Source organism: Diadema antillarum, unplaced genomic scaffold, assembly GCF_040938485.1.
Source record: "Diadema antillarum isolate AM-2024a unplaced genomic scaffold, OU_Dant_1.0 scf00000114, whole genome shotgun sequence".
In the NCBI taxonomy this organism is placed as follows: Eukaryota; Metazoa; Echinodermata; class Echinoidea; order Diadematoida; family Diadematidae; genus Diadema; species Diadema antillarum.
In genome coordinates this window covers 987,783-1,010,190 of record NW_027271003.1, presented here as the reverse complement: position 1 = coordinate 1,010,190, position 22,408 = coordinate 987,783, and the positions used below count along the sequence as shown (strand labels likewise).

Sequence of the window (22,408 nt, the reverse complement as noted above, 5' to 3'; positions counted from 1 at the left end):
GTATTTCCTTCTAAATGGTGACAATTTGAAAGCAATTGGTGGTTTTTATCTTATTTTGAGTGTGCTGAATCCGAAGCTCAGGATACAACTCTTGCATCCTTAAGGGTTTTGAGGTGATAAAGATGGTCGCCAAAAATGACCGCGAAAAACGGAAATTCATATGTAGAACCCCTATTTCCTTCTAAATTGTGTAAAATATAAAACAGTTGGTGGTTTTACACTATTTTGAGTTTGCTGAATTTGAAGCTCCAGTATACAGCTCTTACTTCCTTGAGGGGTTTGAGATAATAAAGATGGCCGCCAGAATGGCCCCTAAATGGCCGTCAAAAACGAAAATTTCCATGTGAGCCCTATATTACCTTCTAAATGGTGTGAAATTGAAAACAAGTGGCGGTTTCACTCTATTTCGAGGGTGCTGAATCCGAACCTGGTTGATGCAACTGTCGTGTTCTTTTTTAAGGGTTTTGAGATGTCCAAGATGACCGCCAAAATAACTGTCAAAAATTGGTAAATTTTAGGCCCTATTCAGCACCCTCGAAACTTGGTTGTTGAAATTCGTCCATTCTTTAGGGTTTTTAGACGTCCAAGATGACAGCCAAAATAAGTGGCAGAAATTCCAACGTCAATATATTTTTTCTTAATGGTAAAATTTTTAAAATAAATTGATGGTCTTACCCTATTTCGAGGGTGCTGAAGGTCTTTGAAGGTTTTCGGACATCTATAAATGTCCTGTATGAACGGAAACTCCTTAACATGTTCATATACTGAAATGGTGAAGTATTGTGCTCCAACGCGAAGCGGGAGATTAAACCCATGCAGGGAGAAAAGCAATAATTCGTATTCTTGAATTCAACTCAGTTGAGCGAATTTGTCAAATCAGCCAAAAATTTTTGAAAGTCAAAATGACAGTCACAATGGTATTGTAATATACTGAGATATTCCGATATGTCTCAAACGGAACTTTAACACGTACTGGAAAAAAGAAGAAGTGATATTGACATCATACTGAAACGTACAAACGCAAAGAAAGATACGATTGAAAATGTCTTTATGCATAATTGTTATGAAATAATACTTGTGGTCTCCAATAATATGGCTCCATAGATGTAAAGTTAATCCTTTTCGGCTATCAATAGAGTAAAATTAAATTATGGCATGTTGGTATTTGGTGTTGAAACTTGTCTTGTATTCTAGCGAGTCTCGCCTCGTATTCTTGTGAAACTTGTCGCATATTCTGATTAGGTCATTGGAAATGGTTGCATCCATGACCACTATAGTAGATATCAATAAGGGTAATTTTAAAAGCACTCTGAGCGATTATGATATTCGGAAGTACTGGATTATCAACTATTACCTTCCATGTTGTCGTTTGATTTTTATTTAGTTTTTTTTTCCCAAGGCGCGTTACCTGTGATTTGTCCGTCCCCTCGTGTGTGTTTGTAATAGATTATATATACATATATACATACGTAATATTACATCATATTGAAGAAAAAATCGAAGCATAACAATAAAAATGTCCCACTCGTGTCTTCAACAATGTCATCAAGACCACCAATATAAATCAAATAACCAATTTGAGTGTTCATGGATAAAGAGATTAAAAATGCTCATGGATTAAGGCAGGTAATGTTGGGTAATTTCAGTACACTTCTCTACATCACTATCACAATATGATTAAGATGAACATGTCTTGTCCATTAATTGTTAGTGTTCAAAACTTATCCATTATATGTAGATGAAACAGTGTAATCTTGCAATTATTCAACCGCATCTGTAGTCTTGAAGGGTTAATTATTGCTGGCACACTTGTATCGTACCAACTCAAAGATATCCAGTACAGCTGGTTTCACTGTATATACGGCAAGTTCAAACTGTGCCATTGACGAAAACCATCAATTGCTATCAATTTCTCACCATTTATAAGAAGGAAATACATTGGAGTTTCCGTTTCGGCGGCCATTTTGGCGGCCATTTTGACTATCTCGAGGTGCATCATCCTGATTCGGATTCAGCACCCTCGAAATAGAATAAAACCATCAACTGTTTTCTATTTCTCACCATTTAAAAGCTGATACATAGATATTTCCGGTTTTGATTGGCGGCCATTTTGGCGGCCATTTTGGCGGCCATCTTGAATATCTCAATACCCTCAAGGATGCAAGGTTTGCATCATCCAGACTCGGATTTAACACCATAGAAATAGGGTAGATCCATCAATTGTTTTCAATTTCTCACCATTCAGAAGGAAATCAAGGGAATTTCCGGTTTTAGTTGGCGGCCATTTTGACAGCCATTTTGGCGGCCGTCTTGAATATCTCAAAAACTTCATGGATGCATGAGTTGCATCATCCAGATTCGGATTCAGCACCTTCCAAATAGGGAGAATCTTCAATTATTTCCAATTTCACACCATTTAGAAGGAAATACGTGGGAATTTTCGGTTTTGGCGGCCATTTTGGCGGCCATCTTGAATATCTCAAAATCCTCAAGGATGCAAGAGTTGCATCATCCAGATTCGGATTCAGCACCCTCGAAATAGGGTAAAACCATCAATTGTTTTCAATATCTCACCTTTTAGAAGGAAATACGTGGGAATTTCCGGTTTTGGCGGCCATTTTGGCGGCCATCTTGAATATCTCAAAATCCTCAAGGATGCAAGAGTTGCATCATCCAGATTCGGATTCAGCACCCTCGAAATAGGGTAAATCCATTAATTGTTGTCAATATCTCACCATTTAGAAGGAAATACGTGGGAATTTCCGGTTTTGGCGGCCATTTTGGCGGCCATCTTGAATATCTCAAAACCCTCAAGGATGCAAGAGTTGCATCATCCAGATTCGGATTCAGCACCCCCGAAATAGGGTAAAACCATCAAAAAACATTGGGTGGACGGTAAAACAAGGTTAGGCCCAAAAAGTGGCTTTGGCACCCAGACTAACACACGCGCGCACATCCCTACAGACACGCAAATAACAAAATCCATCCTGATTCTGAAGCTCTCACAAGTGTACACTGTATATGGATATTCGTGCCCTATCACCGGTTAGTACCAAGAATTAATCATTAAAATTCAAAGAAACTAATATAAAATTTCAAATGTTTTTAGAAAGGATCGAGATGCGATTGATCAAGAAAAATGTTTTAGAGCCTGTCGATGTTTTCCTTTGAATTTGAAGATACGTGTAACACGTGAGTTCTAACTTGCTGTGAACCATAATATAGTCTTCCCCGTTTATCAGGAGTTTACCTAGATCCCCATACAAACACCATAACTGTAACGACATTATTTGGCATACTGAAAATCCAAACACGAAACACATGTAATTGTGCACAACCATCATGAATACATTAAGACACGTTTGTCCAAATAAATGAAAATGCAAGTGGGGTTATGAAGGCTTTCTCCGACTTGCCGTAGATGGGGTAATGACACTCTTTCTCAGCTGCTAGGCTTTCATTTTTCCACTGACTGAAAGTTTACTGACGTAATTTATCGTATAAGCCAAATTTGAGCAATGAAATATCAATTATCTATGAAGCTTTCGACATATTAAAGGAACATTTTTAATGACATTGCGTTTATTCTGTCAAAATATCTCACCAGATCCGTAGTCAGTGACCACGGGCCGAAAGTAAGATGACACTTTTGGGTGTCGTATGGGAAGTAGGTGATGTTCATCGTGCAGGCTGCTGTGAGGATGGCGGGAAAATACCAGTCAATCTCCCCGTTGCTCCGGGCGAGGAGAAATGTGCGCCCGATACTCATAAAATCCTTGACCACACTGGCGGGCGGAGCAAAGTGTAATTCAATTATTTAGTAGTCATCTATTAAGTATTCTTTACCGTTGGTAGCCCCATCAATATAGTTTTTACACTGTTATTCTTGGGGGCCCTGGATGATAATGATAAGGATGATAATGATAACAGAATGATGACAATAATGACGATTATGACAATAATAGTTATTATAGCGATAATAATGATTAACTGTACTTTTACTTATAATAATTATGAATGATAATGATAAAAAGTATGATAATAATACTTACAATAATCATTATTACTAGTGTGATAACAATAACAATTTTTTATTGATATCGTTAAAACACAGACAGGTTGACCAAAAGAAAGAAGATGGATGAGTTAAAAATCAATTAACATCACTGAACCTTTATCGCTAACAATAATAGATATCTAACCAGATTAAATCATCAACCATGCATGGTCCAAGCAAAATTGAGTTGCAGTAATCCAGTAGATAGAGGTCTCATTATGGTTTACTGCTGTAAGCTCTAGTATCACAAGCTGATGCCAATCCTGCCTGGCGGTATGTCGGCCACAAAGAATAGCTGATGACAACTAATCAACGCACCAATGAAGAGGTTATTACGGTTGGCCTCTCCGCCAGAGAGCGTGTGTTGGTGCATTATCGGTTACCAATAATACTCGAGAGATACAACTGCCTTGAAATCATGAGATCGATTATAGGAGCTGCTGCGTCTGCCTTAATTTTGTCTCCCATTACCCTTCCATCGATCCACATGTTATCGATATTTTTGCCTTCTCTTTATAATCGAACTGGAGGGCCAAGGGCATAGTCCCCTCATGGATGAATCAGTAAAAAGTGATTAAACGCCACTTGTCATGCAAGAATGAAATTCATATAGCATTCTACTGCAGAGGGGGAAAGTTCTATGAATTATTCGATAGCAGCAATTAGATATCGCCTTGGTTGTTAATAAAAGGGTAGATTATCTTATCCCTGCTCAGAGAGAGAGAGAGAGAGAGAGAGAGAGGGAGGGAGATAGGTGAAAGAGGGAGATAAATTTTTCATATTTCACTCTTAGTCGAATGTAGTTCGAAGTTCAAAACATTCGTTTTTTTTAAATTGAATAATATGAATATCATAACATGGTTGGACATCTTCCGTATTGCATGAACAAGGTAATATATTCCGTCAATGTATTGCATATCGGAGTTAAAGTATGATGCGTTAGCCCTTGCTATTGTTCATCTAAGATGTTTAAAGGTTTCTAAGTGAATACTTTGAAGCGAAAGAAGATCATAAATTATCATGCATAGCATACAATGCGTAGCAGACGATAGATTATGTTATCATTATATTTATTATGTTTCGGCACAGGAGAAAAAGCATCCTATTATAGATAATTGTAGATCGTTGTGAAATCAACATTTTTTTCCCATACTGTCACCATTAACTATTATGAAGTTGTTGTCGTCGTCGCGTGCGACTAGGTTCAAATAAACTGAACGCTGCACATCCTTTTTAATTACGAAAATCGGAGGAGCGTGAGTCTATGTAGCAAAATGCGTGTGTTGTTATGCATGTGCCTCTCGATTAAGTTGCATGGCCAAATTGATTTTGAATACAGGGATACCCTGCTCGGATTGACAGTGTGTATTGGTATAGCCTATACCGCATCATTTTTCGAAGCGCACAATAGATTTAATGATCGAATAGAAACGGTCTATGGCGAATTAATGAAACGAGAAAAAGAGAATCTAGCTGTTAGCAAGCAAACATTTGTACCTTATCCATTTGAGATTTAGAAGGAAAACAAATGATTGCTAAAATCTGCGACAGTCCTTCAGTAACATGTCATGCAGTCATGATGAATTTTCCAATCCTTTCCAGTGAATAAAAGCGTAAGTAATGTCATATTATGAAGGACTGTTAAAAGCATGCCCCATTCACTAATTACTATCCTTTTGCTTCGTCGTGTACCACACATTTTAGGTTAAATAAAGTAGAAGCCGAGCATATTTTCAGTCATTACCTCTCAAATGTCATCTTTGATGCTGCGGTTTTGAAGGCCGATTTATCATCTTTTCGATTCACTTTCAAAATACCCACAGAGACAAAGAAACACAAATAATAACCAGACAAATGTAGAAACACACTATGAACAAACACACAAACACTAAAGTTGATAAGAAATAATGCCGAAAGTAATTTAATCAAGGTTGACGATTGATATGGGCTTAAAATGTGACTTACTTTTCATAAAGCATGATATCTGGTTCCCAAATATCTTCTTGCCTCACTGTAACGAGATCTATGCCACCATAGTCTTCTGGAACCCACGTCATTTTCTCGTCTCGCCATCTCTATGTGACGTCACAGAAACGAGAAAACCACCAAAGATATAAAAGTAATTATGCGGAATTTCTCTTTTTTTGCTCTCCTATCCATCAAAGAGACTTCCAAATCTTTCATGTCTATATTGTTATTCTTTTTATTAGAAAATAGATCTAATCTTGTTAAGAGAACAAACTCAAATTATGTCTGTAGTGTTAAGATAATGAAAGCCGTAAAAAAAAAAAAAAACTTTTCACAAATTTCTCAACAAGTCAAGGGAAAAAACCAATTTCCATTCTGATTTATTTGCAAATAGAGCTGAGATTTTAAAAAAATGCTGATTTTGGGGTGCACAAAACGTTTTTATGACTTGATTTTAGAGAATATGGGCGAAATAACAACTACGTAATTCCCCTTAAAAGTGTTTAGTTTCACCTCTACGAAACCATTCATATTTCCAATGCAGATGAATAAAGAGAAATGTGAAAATTAGTTATCAATGGAAGTCTTATTTCGTCAGTCGCAGTGGTGATTACTCATCGACCATGATGTGCAGTCGATTGCAATTAGAGAAGATAAAACAGAAAGACTAAAACGAACCGAGCTTTAAAAAAACAACAGCTCACAAAATATCCCTAATGAAACTAAGGTAGAAAAAATCGAACTCACCATTCTAACGGAAGCTGAGAGCTTGAGTTGCTGCAAAGATTCATCCTAACAACGGAAACATTCAGTATCAATACTGATATAAGTTCTGACAATTCAGTCTTGGAAAGCAGAAATTTACGGCAAAAATATCAAGCTCGATCCTATCTGATCTGCTACCAAATTATGCATATATATTTTAGTTAAGGTGTACTAAACAAAATCTAATATACCAAGAATAATAATTTGATATTTTCATTCTAAATCATGCAGCATCAGAGTGTGATTAGATTCTGCTAGCATACTCTGAGAAGTCTCTCCTGTTTTTATTATAATTGTGCAGATATTTGACGTGAAAATTCGACTTGACAAAGAGAAAATGAAAATAGAATTCCGAGATTCGACTTACTACTGCAAATATATCCTTTTGTCTTCGAAAACATGATACTTTTTATTGTAGATGCGAGAATATTAACATGGAGTTTAACATCTCAATTAAGCCTTTTGTGCAAAGAATTTAAGGTCAAGTTAAGAAACAAGAAGGACTTGCTTTAACAGCAAAAATGAAAAAAAAAGTTGAAATTGACTTAACATGAATATTCTTTAGAATATTGCAATTATAAACCTCTCTCATACATGCACATTTAGATGGCATAGCTTCATCTGACATCTTTCCTTGTAGTTAAATCATGCGGGTAAAACTGATATAATTATTTCTGAACAAATACAACCACACACTAACTGCATAAGATAATTGCTCTGATTCATTCTAAGAAAGGAGATGTAGTGAAATCTGTGTCCGTGAATGAGAGAGTTGACATCATGTTGCCATGAATTCAGTATACTTGCCAATATTTACCATATACATTTTCTTTGTGATCTGTGTTACTGATAATCTTACATCTGTCTTGATATCTTAATTTCTGTTCATCAAGCCAAGTTCAAGGTAGGAAGATTTCCTTCTACAAGGCTGAAAGATTAGAGTAGTACAAGCATTAAATGCAAAGACACATGATACCACAAGCAATACGATATAACAAAATCAAGCCGAAAATACGTAGTTCCAAAAACCGTACGAATTTGATTAATTCCCTGGTGAGAAAACGAAAGGTGACATCAGTTGGTTCATTGGCGTCATTGACGGGTCTGTCCGAGGTAGGACCATAGTTGTCAAGCAGCATAGTGCTGAGTTTATTCTGAACACTCTGGTTGTATGACAGCGCTGTGAGAATCAAAAAATAAAAGGAGGGGGATGGAGGGGGGGGGGGGGGGGGAGGTAAAAGAGATTATATCTATAAATACAGTGATATCCTTCAATACCAAAGTATTGCTCATTAGCCTTGCTCTTTTAATGATAATCACATTCGAAATGATTAAAAAGATCGTGTTTTTAATTTGGAAAAATTAATCATACAGCTCATCAAACTTGGGGAGATAATACAAAATCGCATGTGCCCGTATTCATTCCTTTTTTTCGGCCAAGTGGAAAGCTGCTCGCTTAACCTAATGAGTTCTCATTTTATGCACCCACCACTATGGGTTGCCATGACAACGCCAAACATCTACCGAAATATCCCTCGTATCATCAAGAATTACCTCCAAGTGACTACGTATCATCGCCATTTATTCACACCTCTAGACCGTGGTCTGGTATGCAACTATAACTGTTTCGAGGGATTGCTTGATATCCTCATGGTACAAACAAAACAAAACTTAACATATCAACTCCCAAAACACGTGTATGGAGGCTTGATGGCTTTCCCTTTATCTCTTCATTAAAGTATTTACTATTGATTGTTACTGGCACATATATAAGGTATAGATTAAAAATTCTCTTTCGTTTTGAGCAGTTTGCTGCTCACGTACTACAATGGTTTTAGTTGTAGAATCAAAATAAATCTGTGAATCGTCTTAAATCGCTTGGTGTTGGATATCTCAGCCATTTCAAAACCGATTTTCATCAAGTAAATTATCAATTTTTCACAGAATGCTTATGGTATGTTCTTTGATATTTCATAAAAGTGGTTTCTAATTATCTCGCCAAAAGTTAAAACTTGAAACCCCATTGCAACCAAAACTATGCTATCCCTTTAAACATTCAATATGCTCTCAGCTTACGCAAGAAAGCAGACAAAATGACTACTTTTCTCCAGACAGAAACTTTTTGCATTCCTCCTTCAATTTTACAACTTCTACAACTTTATATTCACGAACATAATACCAGTGGGAGATAGACATCAGTGCCTTAGATAGTGTGGATTCAAATTCAGTGCATTTGCCTTGAAATGCAGACCTCTTGAAACTTCGAACGTCATGCGCGAATGATAACGTTAACAAAGATGAATCCACGACAACCATATCAGACGATGCAGCGTGAATACTGTTTGTGCTCTTTTCATCTTTAGATCTACCATACATTGTTTCACTTATAAAGTCAAGACATTATTCAAAGCATTATTACAAGGAAAAGTCATTCACTTACCATGAGTGACTGCTAGTTGGGCAGCGATAAGCAGGAAAAACTGCACGACGCTGCCCGCCAAATGGATTTTGAAGTACATCCTTTGTAGTTGACAGATCATGGACACCAAGACTGGAGACAATTTCTTACAGGATTAAGATGACAATCAGCAGATGTTTCTATGGAATCCTATATTTGAACATGCATTCATCCTCTCCCATTCTACCACGTTTTTGCAAGGAAACATGGCACAGTTAATCCACATTGAAGACCTCACTGGTATAGGAAACGCATTATGTCCTCCGATGAGAGCCACAGCCTGCTTAACTTTCGCTTAGCAAGTATACCTACGGGCAGCAGCTCCAATATCACTTGGCGCACGAAATCAATTTTGAACGATCCGTTTTCCTTCCCAATTTTTGCCTACCTTTCATTTGGGGCCCCCGTTGATACACAAACGTGTCGCAGTTTATACGACGTTGAGACCAATGTGACGATCCGCACCATTTAGTGATTAACCAATTTATTGAATTGTTTGTGCAGGGAGGGATTAAAGAGAAAGAAAACTAAACATTACTCAGGTATATAATTATATTCACGGCAGCTGTTGCCACTGCACTGTACACTCCGGCATTTGAGGTTTCAGATGCTCAAAGACTCTCCGTGTTGGTGTATTCGAAAAGGTAAATCAAAAGAAACACACACACAAAAGGGAGCAGAGACATAATAATCATATGCAAAATGAGTAACCAACTATACTGTATAACATACACATTATACACACAAACACACACAGACGCTCACACGAGAGCGCGCGAACACAATTATTTATATATAATCAAATGGCCCTAAAAATCAAGCTGGTGGTTGCTTGTTTTTTACAAATCAAAAGCAAAGGCAAAAAAAGAAAGAAAGAAAGAGAGGACAATGACAAAGAAGTACAGAATAAATGATTAAATGAATGTGTTTCAAAAACTCAAATTTTCTGCTTAGCTAATAGGAGTTTTGTATGGTGCTGTGCACCTTTTTCTTGTTCCTGTCAATGTCAATGTTTAAGTTGTCTGACGAAAACACGTTCTGTCGTTTTGGATCAATCACTTCCCAGGGAATGGAGGATGATTTAGAAAAGGGTAAATCAAAATGTCATGGTAAAAGAGCTTTCGATCTGGAGGGGTCTAATTCCTCTATTTGTATATTGTGGACTAGTAGTACTTATATAGAAAGTAAAAAAAAATAGAAATAATATTTATGCAAAAATGAATTATTTGGCCGTTGGAAAGCAGAGACACTACAAACTTGATTTGTTCTGTATATCATTTCAACAGTTTGATATTATTCTACTCAGATAGCTAATTCAAAGGAAGAAACTACAACTCCTCCAACCTAATAATCGCTCTAACCGCAATCTGTCTGATATTAAAGTCGACCTACCATTGACAATAATGACCTTCCCCCTCACAGTCTCGTCCCCCTCCCCTTCCCTCACTAATAGAAGCGCTGAACTGCCCCTGCGTGTCTTTTATTTTATTTTATTATTATTTTTTTTTTTGGGGGGGGGGGGCATTAAAGAGAAAAAAAAGAAAAGAAAACTCCTGAAGAGTTCGACAACAAAGAGGATATCTCGCAACATAACCCCCTTTACCATCATTTTCATAAGTAAAGGTGGTAAAACACTTGATGTGATATGAGATGCACGCCACACGAATGTTCCCCATCCCGCCCCTCCCAAAAATAGGCACTTAAAGTTAAATTATAATTTCCAGAACCATGCCATCAAGAGTAAGTAAAAAGAAATAATTGAACTGTGATAAAAAGTGTAATTTTGTCATGCTGTATATCTCCTGTTGGCTCAGTCGTTAGACACAATCTCGAGTTTGATATCTAGGGGAGATTGTTTGTAGAGTACATAGATACATGCATTTTTAACGGATATCAAATATTTCCTCTTCTTCACCGTCCCTTCCCATCATTCCCCTCTTGTTCTAAATCTCTTCCTCTCTCCCTCTCTCTCTCTCCGTCTTCTTCTCTGTCTCTATTTCCGCCTCTTTCTCCATCTCTTTCTATTTCTCTATCTCCCTCTCTTTCTTTATCTCTTTCTTTTTCTCTATCTCCGTCTCTTTCTCTCTGTCTCTATCTCTTCCTATTTCTCTATCTCTTTCTATTTCTCTATCTCCGTCTCTTTCTCTATCTCTTCCAATTGCTCTATCTCCGTTTCTTTCTCTATCTATTCTTATTTCTCTATCTCCGTCTCTTTCTTTATTTCTTTCTATTTCTCTATCTCGGTCTCTTTCTCTATCTCTTTCCATTTCTCTATCTCCGTCTCTTTCTCTATCTCTTTCTATTTCTCTATCTCCCTCTCTTTCTCTATCTCTTTCTCTTTTTCTCCCTCCACCTCTGTCTCTGTCTCTCCGTCTCTGTCTCTCTGTCTGCCTTTTTTTCGGGGGGGGGTGTCCATGTCTATGTCTATCTCTATCTCTGTTTCTATCTCTTTCTATTTTCTATCTCCGTCTTTTTCTCTTTCTCTTTCTATTTATCTCTCTCCCTCTCTTTCTCTATCTCTTTCTATTTCTCTTCCCCCCTCTCTCTCTCGCTCAGGCTGCAGTCTCATTTCGACATCGAGGGAGATATTTAACCAACACTCATCAATTGTCTCCTCTTCTATCTTCTGCTGATTGCGCGTTTGTGTGTGCACGTCTGTGTGAGTTTCGCATCCTGACATGGCTCCATAGCGACTGGCCGTGACAAAGTGATATCCAACATCCGGAATTCATTCACAAAATATCTGTTTCATCTCGGACATACATCATGAACTTATCAGTAAGTGGTTAATCAACATGGGACGTCTATATCGTTAACTGCGTGGAGTAAATTGTATCTGGATTATCACACGCGACATTGTGAGGTTGAAACTGGGAAAATCGATTGCCAGAAGCCGATGTAAATCCACAAAAGGCATATCTGTAATGTTTTGTGCGTATATATATATATATATACATGTATATATATGTGTGTGTCCCTGTGTGTCTGTGTGTGTTTGTGTGTGTGTGCGTGCGTATGTGTGTATGTGTTTCATCAACTGAGCTCAGGAAATGATAGTAGTAGTGCCTTATGACAACGCATTATCATAAGTGACGAAGAAAGATGGAGAAGGGACATTTCCGCTACCAAGACTACGGCACGTTTGGTAAGCACAGAGCGACATTAATTTGCGATCTTTGCTCTGTCTGATGAAGGCAAAATAGTATACAAATATTCAATGTTTATGAGTGCGAGGGTACCGAACATTGCATGAGCGTGCATGTTTTTTCAATTTAATCAATAACGCAAAGTTTAATAGAACGGTTAAACTTGCACCGAATGTAATATTCGAACCGTGGCACGAATGTTAAAACATTAAATATTTGCCTTATACAACACACGATATAGGCCTGGTCTAGACCAAAATAAATCTGGGAGGAGGACTATAAGAGTTTAGCTATTTAGATCTTTATATAAAAGATATCTTGTAATTTGATTGGTTGTTTGAGATTAATCATTTAGCTAATTTCACTATGACATTATCATCCGTGCAATATTGTAGCTCCATTTACCGTTCAATATTGTGACTCCATTTACCATTGGACTAATACAATTTGATCCATTGCACGCACGCCGAGAGCCCGGCTCACTACGCATGTAAAACTCTTGCGTTTGCAGTCTGTGTGTAAGGATATGCGACAGCGCGATAGCGTGAAACGCTCAGCGAGCGATCTCTCGATCTCAGATTCTCTCCTGTTTCTAAATCAATAAAACATTAAATGACGAAGATTTATTTTAGGCGTCATAATTATAAAACATAAATGTATTTCATTCATACAATGGACAGAATATTTCAGTCGGCGAAAGATAAAACCTTTGATCCATTCAACGAGGCGGAGATCAATTCATCTCTCGCCTCATGAAATATTCTGTCCATTGCACTTAAAAACATTCATTAACCTTTTCTTTGCCGGAGGTTTTGGACAAAGTGTATGACACCATGGAGTTTTCTGTGCCAGTGGACATTCAAAGCACACCAAGAGTTAAACCGAAAAGACAATGATGATTAGTCCCGTTTGCTTAATAATCGAGTATCTGAATATAAGAACGACGCAAGTCCATGGAATCCCATTTCGAGTAAACTTAAAAAAAACTTCATATCTTTTTATATGTCTAATAATATTCTATTCAACTGTGGTGAGAAGGCAACATTGTATATACAAATTAGAACATATATCATTATCACAATTAACATTTACATTAATTGTGGAGAGGCCATTTTGTGTGATGGACTTGGGTCGTTCTTTGAATCATAAGAGGACTTGGGTCGTTCTTTGAATCATATACAGTATAGGCTGTTATATGAAATGAGAGAAGCGATGAGAGAGGGCGCTATAATATGAATGTAAGAATGATGACCCAAGTCCAGGACTTGGGTCATTCTTACATTCATATAAGATTTCACTCATTCGTTTCAGGCACTTCTGGGGGTAATTAGGATTTATCATTTATACACAAGATGAGGCCATGCATAAGCTACAATTTGCCATGTCAAACGGAATTGGCCCAAAATTGGACTTTGGTCGTTCTTATATTCAGGTCTTCAATTTTAGTTTGGGGAAAAAATCGACATAAATGTTTTTATACAACAATGTGGCAGTCCAAGAAAGAAAGAAGATAGTAACTGTGTTACATGCCTATGTAACTGGGCATACATATAATCTGGTGGAATTCAACATATTCCATTAACATAAACACTACCTATAGTGCATAGTTAGTTTTTATCTATGCACAATTTTTATATTTTTTTTAATATTTTTAAATGTTATTACCAACTCTCTAGCGGAGAAGAATGACACTATTTTGTGTAGCTTTCCATGTTCTCTCTCTCTCTCTCTCTCTCTCTCTCTCTCTCTCTCTCTTTTCATACTGGTACATGCATGATCTCTCCGTCATTCTTCCACAAAGACGAATGCCTCACGCTTTCCTGTATATGTATGTCAATAATCTGATAATCTTCGTTTTTGACATGACACCACTGTCATTGATACGGTAATATGATTGCGGCTACATGGACTAATTAGTTTACTTTTTTTTTTGTAATGACGGCTGACAATCATTTAAAGGTATTGTTTCCCATTTGTAGCAGTGATTAACTTTTTTTTTGTGATCATGAAATGACAAGATATCTCTTCGAGATATTATTGTCTTCTCTGCTTAATATCACGTTCTCACCCATGGGCATGTGCTCCTATAGCAATCACCCAAACAGAATACTAGTAGTCAGATTGATTTGCAAAATTAGTGTATTCACCATGTTCGGCATGGGTCTTGTCCTCCGTATTGGTTATATAAGGGATTATTGACAATACGAAAACCCAACGACTAATGAGGCAAATTCTGACATTAGATTGACACATCGAGTCATAAAGGTCATGGACAGCAGTGTAACCATTTCATCTCGTGCATTTACCATTGAGAACACATCACCAATGGCTCATAAATGACTATGATATTAAAGGCTGATGTGTCTGAATTTAATTCATCGTGGCTACGACACACGGTAATAAGGGACAGCAGTCAAATAAATTTGATATGTGACAAGCTGTCGTGGTCCGAGCGACTCTAGAAAAGCCAAGAAGACATCAAAGCACGTTCGATGAATACGCAGAGGCCATTAAGGTTAACAATGTATATATATATATATATATGACGGCTGTTTGGGGAAATATGCAGGTGGAATAATCTAATAGGATTTTTTTGTAATGTTTAGATATGAAATATTAGACAGACAGAAAGTGACAAATGATACATCATTTCAAACGTGATAAAGACTCGTGAAAGAAGCTTTAAAAGGACATCACAGCGCTGACGCTCGGAAGGTTGCTTTATTTGATTTGCTTCAACACTTTGTTTACACGGCAGACAAATTGATGCTCTATGGAATTATGTGTGTATATGGTGCAAAATGCTACTCTGGCAACCTAAGAGTTAACGTCACTTGTCAAATAATTTTATCAAAGAATACTGCCGGAGCAAGGACTCTTTTTTTTTTTTTTTTTTTTTTTGCTATTTACAGTATGACTAAAACATCTCACTGAAACATATATAATTATGCTACTACAATTATCATCTAAAGGATTCGTGAATACCGACACCACATAAAGACGACTTCAACTGTGCAATATTTTGATGGGTATAGCGACGTTCTGTAAAATGCATTGCTTATTACTCGATGCAATCAATGTACAAATTCAGAGCTATTTATTTTATCGGTCGCTCCAACCTGTTCATAGCACCTACAGTAGGCTCGCAAAGACAAGCGTGAAGATTATGGGTCCGTACAATGTACCTATACTATTCGTATATGAATATCCTGTCAATACTGTACACCAATGATAGACTAAAAAGCATTCGAAGTACGCATATACCATTGAACCAACCAAACAAAAGGGAGTCGTTCAAACGGATTTGACATGCTCAATGATTTCCACAAACGCCATTACTCAACACTTGATTTTCTCTCCACAGAAATCATGATCATGCAATGCCATGGATATTTCGTTGGCATGTACACTGTAAAAACATCGGTGTTAGATTTAACACCATGGGTGTTAAATCTGACACCGATCAAACTTCAATAGAGGACCACACCCACAGGTGTTGAAGATGCACTGTGATGGTGTTGAAAAGTATTCACCTGACACTTCGTGGTGTTAATTTGACACTGTACCTGGTGTTATTTTGACACTGTACTGGTGTTAATTAAAAAATGACACCACATGGTGTTGATTTGATATTTGTTGGTGTTAATATCAATGGTTTAACACCCGTCCAGCTTCAAAAAGAGACCACACCAGCTGGTGTTACTGTGGTGTAAATTTATTTTCACATTTTTTCAATAATCTAGTATTTCAATTGTAAAATTCTTGATCGTCTTGTTTAAATTAAAAATCAACGAGAAGTGCAGTTACTAAGAAACTCTTCAAAAAACAGTTTTATATTTGGAAATGACACCCGGAGGTGTTAATTTAACACCATAAATGAGCACCGAAAATTTAACACCAGCTCTGTGTTCACTATTTAACACCGGACTTTTTGCAGTGTATCGATTGAGCAAAAAGAGATACACAACAGTTTCTTGGCTTGGCGGTACACTTGCTGTCTAAACTAAATTTAAACTACAGGATTAAGTTTGAATAACACTAGATATGAATGAATGGAATTAAGATCGTATTTTACTTTGTGGTTTAAAGTTCCTCTAATTAGCAAAGAAACAGTGGAACAAACTTCAATGTGATAACAGACGAGATGAATGAATCACGAGCAACAGACTTGAAACTGCATCAACGCACAATGCTGACGCTAGATAGCATCATAGTAATTTGATTTTGATGTAAATAGTTCAATTTTACCCTCAATAAAATATACAAAACATGACATCTGGTTTAACTTGTGTTCACAATCTTAAACTAAGGATGTGGCCTATATATCGTGGCCTGTCCCATGTGATTGATTGATTGTTGATAGATTGATGGATTGATGGATTGATCGGTTGAATAATTGATTGGTTGATTGATTGATTGATTGATTGATTAACTGATTGATTTGAACTTATCCCACTTTGTGGTCACAAAAAGCAAGTAAGAAAACATAACTGAATTACAATGATTATTACTATCACATAACAATATGTCTTTTTACGACGTAAAAAACTCGTATACTTTACCAAGTAGTTTAAGTGTATGCTCTAACATATATACTTAAAAAATAGGGGTGTGACTAGATATCATTGTGGTTCTGCAGCACGAAGCTAATCACAACCGCTAGCCAGGCGACAACGATGGCGACGAGGAGCAGGGTGAAGAGGATCTTGTCGCAGACGATCGCTGCCTCTCGCCACGTCAAGGCGGTCACTTCCGGAAAGTCATCCGAAGCTTCCCGAAGTTCGTTCGGGTCCCGAATATCCCATGAACGGCTACAGCCTTTCCTTGTGGCAACATATCGTGTGTTGACTTGCTCACCGATGCTCTCCGTTGTCTCCGATCGTCCGATTTTTGAAGTAACATCTGATATGACCGATCTATATCATCATGTGCACATTAGTAAAAATGTTTGTATGAATAGTAACAATACAATGACTCTTTTCAACTCTGCAGGAATGTAGCTAAACAGTTACTAATGGTCAAGTTAAATACTTAACGTGAGAGCGAGTTTCAATCAAGACTTTAATATAATAGGACTATTAGATAGAAACAGTAACTTTTGCACCTCTTGAACACGGTAAGCAAAGCCATATTTATAACCTCTATCCTGTAAAGAATCAAACAATATTTGTGATTTTATGCTTGGAATCTAAGGTGCAAAATAAATAATCCATGAAAAGTGCACCTACGAAAAAAAACCACCTAATCTATCATCACAAATTAAATGCTGATTTTGTATGTGTTGATAGGGCCTACAGTGTATGATGTACAAAAGAAAGAGCTAATTTGAAATGTTTCCCTGTCATGAAAAAAAAAAAAAAACCAGCAATGCACTGTCGTCATATTTTTCGCGTGTGTGTTTGTGTTCGCGTGTGTGTGTACGCGCCCGCGCACGAGTGTGTGTGCGTGGAGGGTGGGGCCATATGCTTTAAACTGAAAAAAAAAATCATTTTACACTCACTGCTGGTGATGTATTCCAATGGTCACAAGACATCGTTCGTTGCCATAGAGACGCCGGATGAAGGGTCTCAGCATCCAGCGTCTCACCCAGGAGGGGAGCGGGTGATGTCCGCCCATGTGGTGTACACGAAGGACAATGATAGCGCAGAGGACTTCCGTGCAACTCAGTGCAATCATTGTGATGAAGAAATTTACTGCCAAAAAGAAGAAGAAGAAGAAGAAGAAGAAGAAGAAGACAAAGAAGAAGAAATAGAAGAAGAAGAAGAAGAAGAAGAAGAAGAAGAAGATAAAAACTCTAATGTACCTCAAACACACTTGCATACATGCACACATACATTTTTTTCTACCCTTCCTTTAAGCATCGGTAATCTTGCATTGAGCATGATGAAACTTTAAAATTCAAATTCAGGATGTACGTTTTGGATGACACTCCCGTGGTATAACGCAGTCGAGGAGAGTCAATACAAGGGTCACAACTCTTACCAAGTATTGACGTTGACTTTCCGCTGGGCGGCATCCGGTCAGACACGAGCTGCTGGAAGAGAATCAAGGCCAGGAGGTTACTGACCGCCAGGGTGACCTTCTCACCGGAAGCTGGGTGCAGCCAACAGCCAAGCGCCATCAACGACGTGAGGAAAATAGAGGGTACGATGATCGTCCGTGTGTAGAAACCGGACTCCCTTCGTAAGCAAAGCGTGTAGCGTATGATGGGATAGTTACGCGACCTGTTGTAGAAACCGTTTTCAGAGAGCGTTTTCTCCAATGACCAGACTCCATTTTGTTGAAAGGCAATGTACGTTGAGTCAGCCTCCGTCGAAATGTGGAAGTCGACCTACAGACGAGAAAAAAAAAGGAGAAAATGAGTTTGAAACAAAAAGGAATGTATAAGAATGAGCATAAAAAAATGATTTGGCAACCATCTCAAAACATTGTCCTTTTAATCTGATGCATAATAGATACAGTGAATGAAACTTATGAAAAATATTGTCTTTTTCGATGAACAACATTTGAAAAAAAAATATCTTGCTGTCAACCTAATGCAATTCAGACTTCAACAGGAAAGTATCCGCATTAAAACAACATCCTACCAATTTGTTACAGTTCCATTACACCAAGCAGAATTCATTATATGAAAAGGGAGATTACTGGTGTGGAATCGGATGTCGGGTGCCTTTAACAGTGATTGAAACTGGGTCAAATAAATGAGAGTGTTGGAGCGAACCGTCCATGAGCGTTTCAATTTCTGCTGATAGATTCTGAATTCTCAGCGCATATATTCATAATAATGTTTCATGAGGTAGAGTCGTGAATTTTCAGGTCTGGTGACAGACGTGCATCGCGCTATTTCGCCAGAGAGGGAGCGCTTTATGCTATCTCTGCCCGATCCCGTGGCGGGAGATGGATTTATAACGTATTTGTGTACTCTCTTGGTTGGCGCCGAAAAGCCATAACCTTAGAGATAGCAAAGAGTTACTACCAAGGAGCTTTTGAAGGTCCTTAGTACTACGTCCAAGATACCTGATTTGCGGCCAGCGTCCACGGTCCAATCTGCATGTGGCACTTTTGGACGTCGTAAGGAAAGTACGTGATATCGACTGGACATGCCGCTGTCATTACAACCAAGACATACCAGTCCATTGACCCGTTGCTCGACACGTGGATGTAGGTATCCGAGTAGCTGATAAAATCCTTCACGACACTGAAGAAAGTTGAGATGAATCTCAACAGTGTTAATGTGATCAAAATGAATCGGTATTGTGTTCAGTGAATGGTTGTGATAAGGACCTTCTTTACCCGATTGAGGACGGCCTGATTTTGCTACAACACGCATTTCCAATAGACACCTGCCCGAGTATAGGCCTACTCGGGACTCGTCCTTAACGAGTTACAGTACTTGAGTTCTTTTGTAATGATTAAGACTCGTAACAACAAGTTCAACAACAAGTGTTTGGGCTTTAGTATACAAATATTGACTGCTCATGAGGATGATGGTGGAAATTATCATTCCCGAGGTGCTTTTCATACCGACCCTCCTATCACCCCGAGGCGTTAGCCGAGGGGTGATGGAAGGGGTGATGGAAGGCGTTAGCCTCGGGGTGATGGAAGGGTCGGTATGAAAAGCACCGAGGGAGTGATAATTTCCACCACCATCCGAATACAGAGCAGTTAATATTTGTTTTATATACCTCATCGTTTAAGACTTAACCAAGATCTAGGGCTAGGCAAATACGAAGTAAATTCTAACTGTTAGGCCTAAACGTTAGCCCTAAAATCAGGCCACAGCCTGCGCTTTCTTGCATGGTTTTCGTGCATTTCGTACACTACCCAGTAGTACGCACGGTACATTGTACTCACTCACACGACCTTCGGCGAGCTCCTGCATAAATCTTGGCAGAAGATTACAGTATACATCCAGTTTCCCGTCGCTTGTGTTTTAATTCGATATACAGTATTTCCAACAAAATTCTAATTGCAAAGTGTACGATCTTTGATCCAGCTCACTTAAATCACGGAGGAGCGCTCGATCACAATGTCACGTTGAAACATGCCTACTGCTGCTGTGCGCTACTAAGTGCGATGATTTTGCATGTGTTTATACGATGCGCGTAGTGAACATCCTTCCTTGGGTGGAGGGGGTGCGGACACCGCGCGCGAAGTCTAGTGTACTTGTTATGTGTACAAAAGTCGCGGAGGGTTTACGAATTCTATCACGAGGGTTTTGCCTTTCTATCACGAGGGGTTTGCCTTTCTATCACGAGGGTTTTGCCTTTCTATCACTTACATGAAAACCCTAAGGCAAGATAGACGGGACTACACCTTGTCACGTGATATACGTTTGACCAATCAGTGATACGAATCTCACTTATGAGGTATATAATAATAACTAGTTTGCTGCCTCTTAAATTTTATGGTAGTTTCATTTCCTTGTGAGACATAGAGATATTGCGTTTCTCGAAATGATGAGCTCTCTATTAGCTTTGCTAACCATAAATTGTGATACATCTCGTTAATAACTTCCAACGTGACTAAGATGGGCTTGTTCGTTGGCTGGGCGCCAACGACAGATTTTGGGTCTAACCGTGCTCTATCGTCAGACCAATGCTTTGCTATGTTTTGTTTTGGCGTTTTTTGTTTTACTGCTGTTGCTGTTTTTGATGGTTTTACCCTATTTCAAGGGTGCCGAGTCCGGATCGTGCATTGTTTGCACCCTTGATGTGCTCAAGATAAATGGCAGAATTACGGTGCCGCCAAAATCTGAAATTCTTATGTGTCCATTTCTCTCTCTAAAAAAAAACACAATAGAAATGATGGTTTTACAGTATTCCAACGATGCTGAATTCGGATCTCAATGATTCAGTAACTCCCGCATCCTTGAGAGTTTTGAGATATCAAGAATCAAATAATCTCACAATTTTTATTATTGCAATAATTAGTAAAAAGAAATCTAAACTTATAAGGGAGATTGATCGCAGGGTGTGAGAAACAATAACTTTTATTTTTATAACATGCATTTCAGTTGAGCGAATTTGTCAAATCAGCCTAAATGTTATTCAAAATGGCCGCTGCAATAGTAATTACAGTTTGTATACCGGTACTCCCGATAGTGCATGCCTCATAGGATATTTTCACACCTCCTCGTATTGAAAAGGTTCATAGATTGTTTAAAACCTCATGGAAGATTTTATGAAAGTCTGACGCTTACATCTACGAACCAAAAAGACACAAAAATAATGGCTGTTATGGTGGCCAGTAAGTAAAGAAAACAATAATCACTCACACTTCGCGTGTCATACTTCTCCATGCACTACATCTACTCAATACACTTCATAAAACTCACTGTATATTGCCTACCTACATCAATACCAGGATCACTCCCTCCAACTGTCCATACAAGACTACTGATTGACAACGAAATATGTACCCCATGGGTCATATCACTACCTACCAAAATTTGAGCAAAAAAAATAAAAAAATACACAAAACATTCTGCTTCGTGTTCACCTGGAGTCCAATCTGCAGAACCAAGTACGATTGAAAAAAAAATGTCTACCTATCATCGCCACGATCACTACCCCATAATCCTCAACAAAACCAGTGCAGGCCAACAACATTATGCCCACCCTGCTTGAAAAGCAGCGAATGAATACGGACAGAAAACCTCGACACCATTCAATTTGCTGTATTCTTACGCAATCCGTAGTCCTATAGAAAGCCTGACTAGCATTATCCGCTGTCCATCTCAGCCTTCTGAACTTAAATCCTCGACAATACTGGAAGAATACTTGTTGGCAAAGTTCCTTTTTAATGGTGACGGGCAAGGTCTATACCAGCAGGTGCATTGAAGCTGTCATCCCTATTCAGCCGGGATTGTGGCTTAAATGGGGTTAATTCTTTATTTGGTAGCTACATAATGGGCACTTGATCCGGACAATAAAGAGTTTTGTCTAATTGAAACTCACAAATCTTTTTCGCATCATCCTACTTTAATTTGATTGTGCTGTTAGACATTGTCTT

The 22,408-nt window shown here is 38.1% G+C and overlaps 1 protein-coding gene across 1 annotated transcript in view; it reads right to left on the bottom strand.

Moving 5' to 3' along the window:
• LOC139719708 (uncharacterized) overlaps positions 1 to 22,408 on the bottom strand; it is a 31,516-nt gene that overhangs the window by 4,776 nt on the left and 4,332 nt on the right. The window contains exons 5-13 of the mRNA XM_071631103.1: positions 19,412 to 19,592; positions 18,377 to 18,725; positions 17,895 to 18,087; positions 17,049 to 17,310; positions 9,231 to 9,354; positions 7,825 to 7,970; positions 6,773 to 6,817; positions 6,023 to 6,132; positions 3,605 to 3,785 (exon numbers count right to left, since the gene is read on the bottom strand). Coding sequence (XP_071487204.1) covers positions 3,605 to 3,785; positions 6,023 to 6,132; positions 6,773 to 6,817; positions 7,825 to 7,970; positions 9,231 to 9,354; positions 17,049 to 17,310; positions 17,895 to 18,087; positions 18,377 to 18,725; positions 19,412 to 19,592 — 1,591 coding nt within the window. The remainder of the gene's footprint in view (positions 1 to 3,604; positions 3,786 to 6,022; positions 6,133 to 6,772; positions 6,818 to 7,824; positions 7,971 to 9,230; positions 9,355 to 17,048; positions 17,311 to 17,894; positions 18,088 to 18,376; positions 18,726 to 19,411; positions 19,593 to 22,408) is intronic.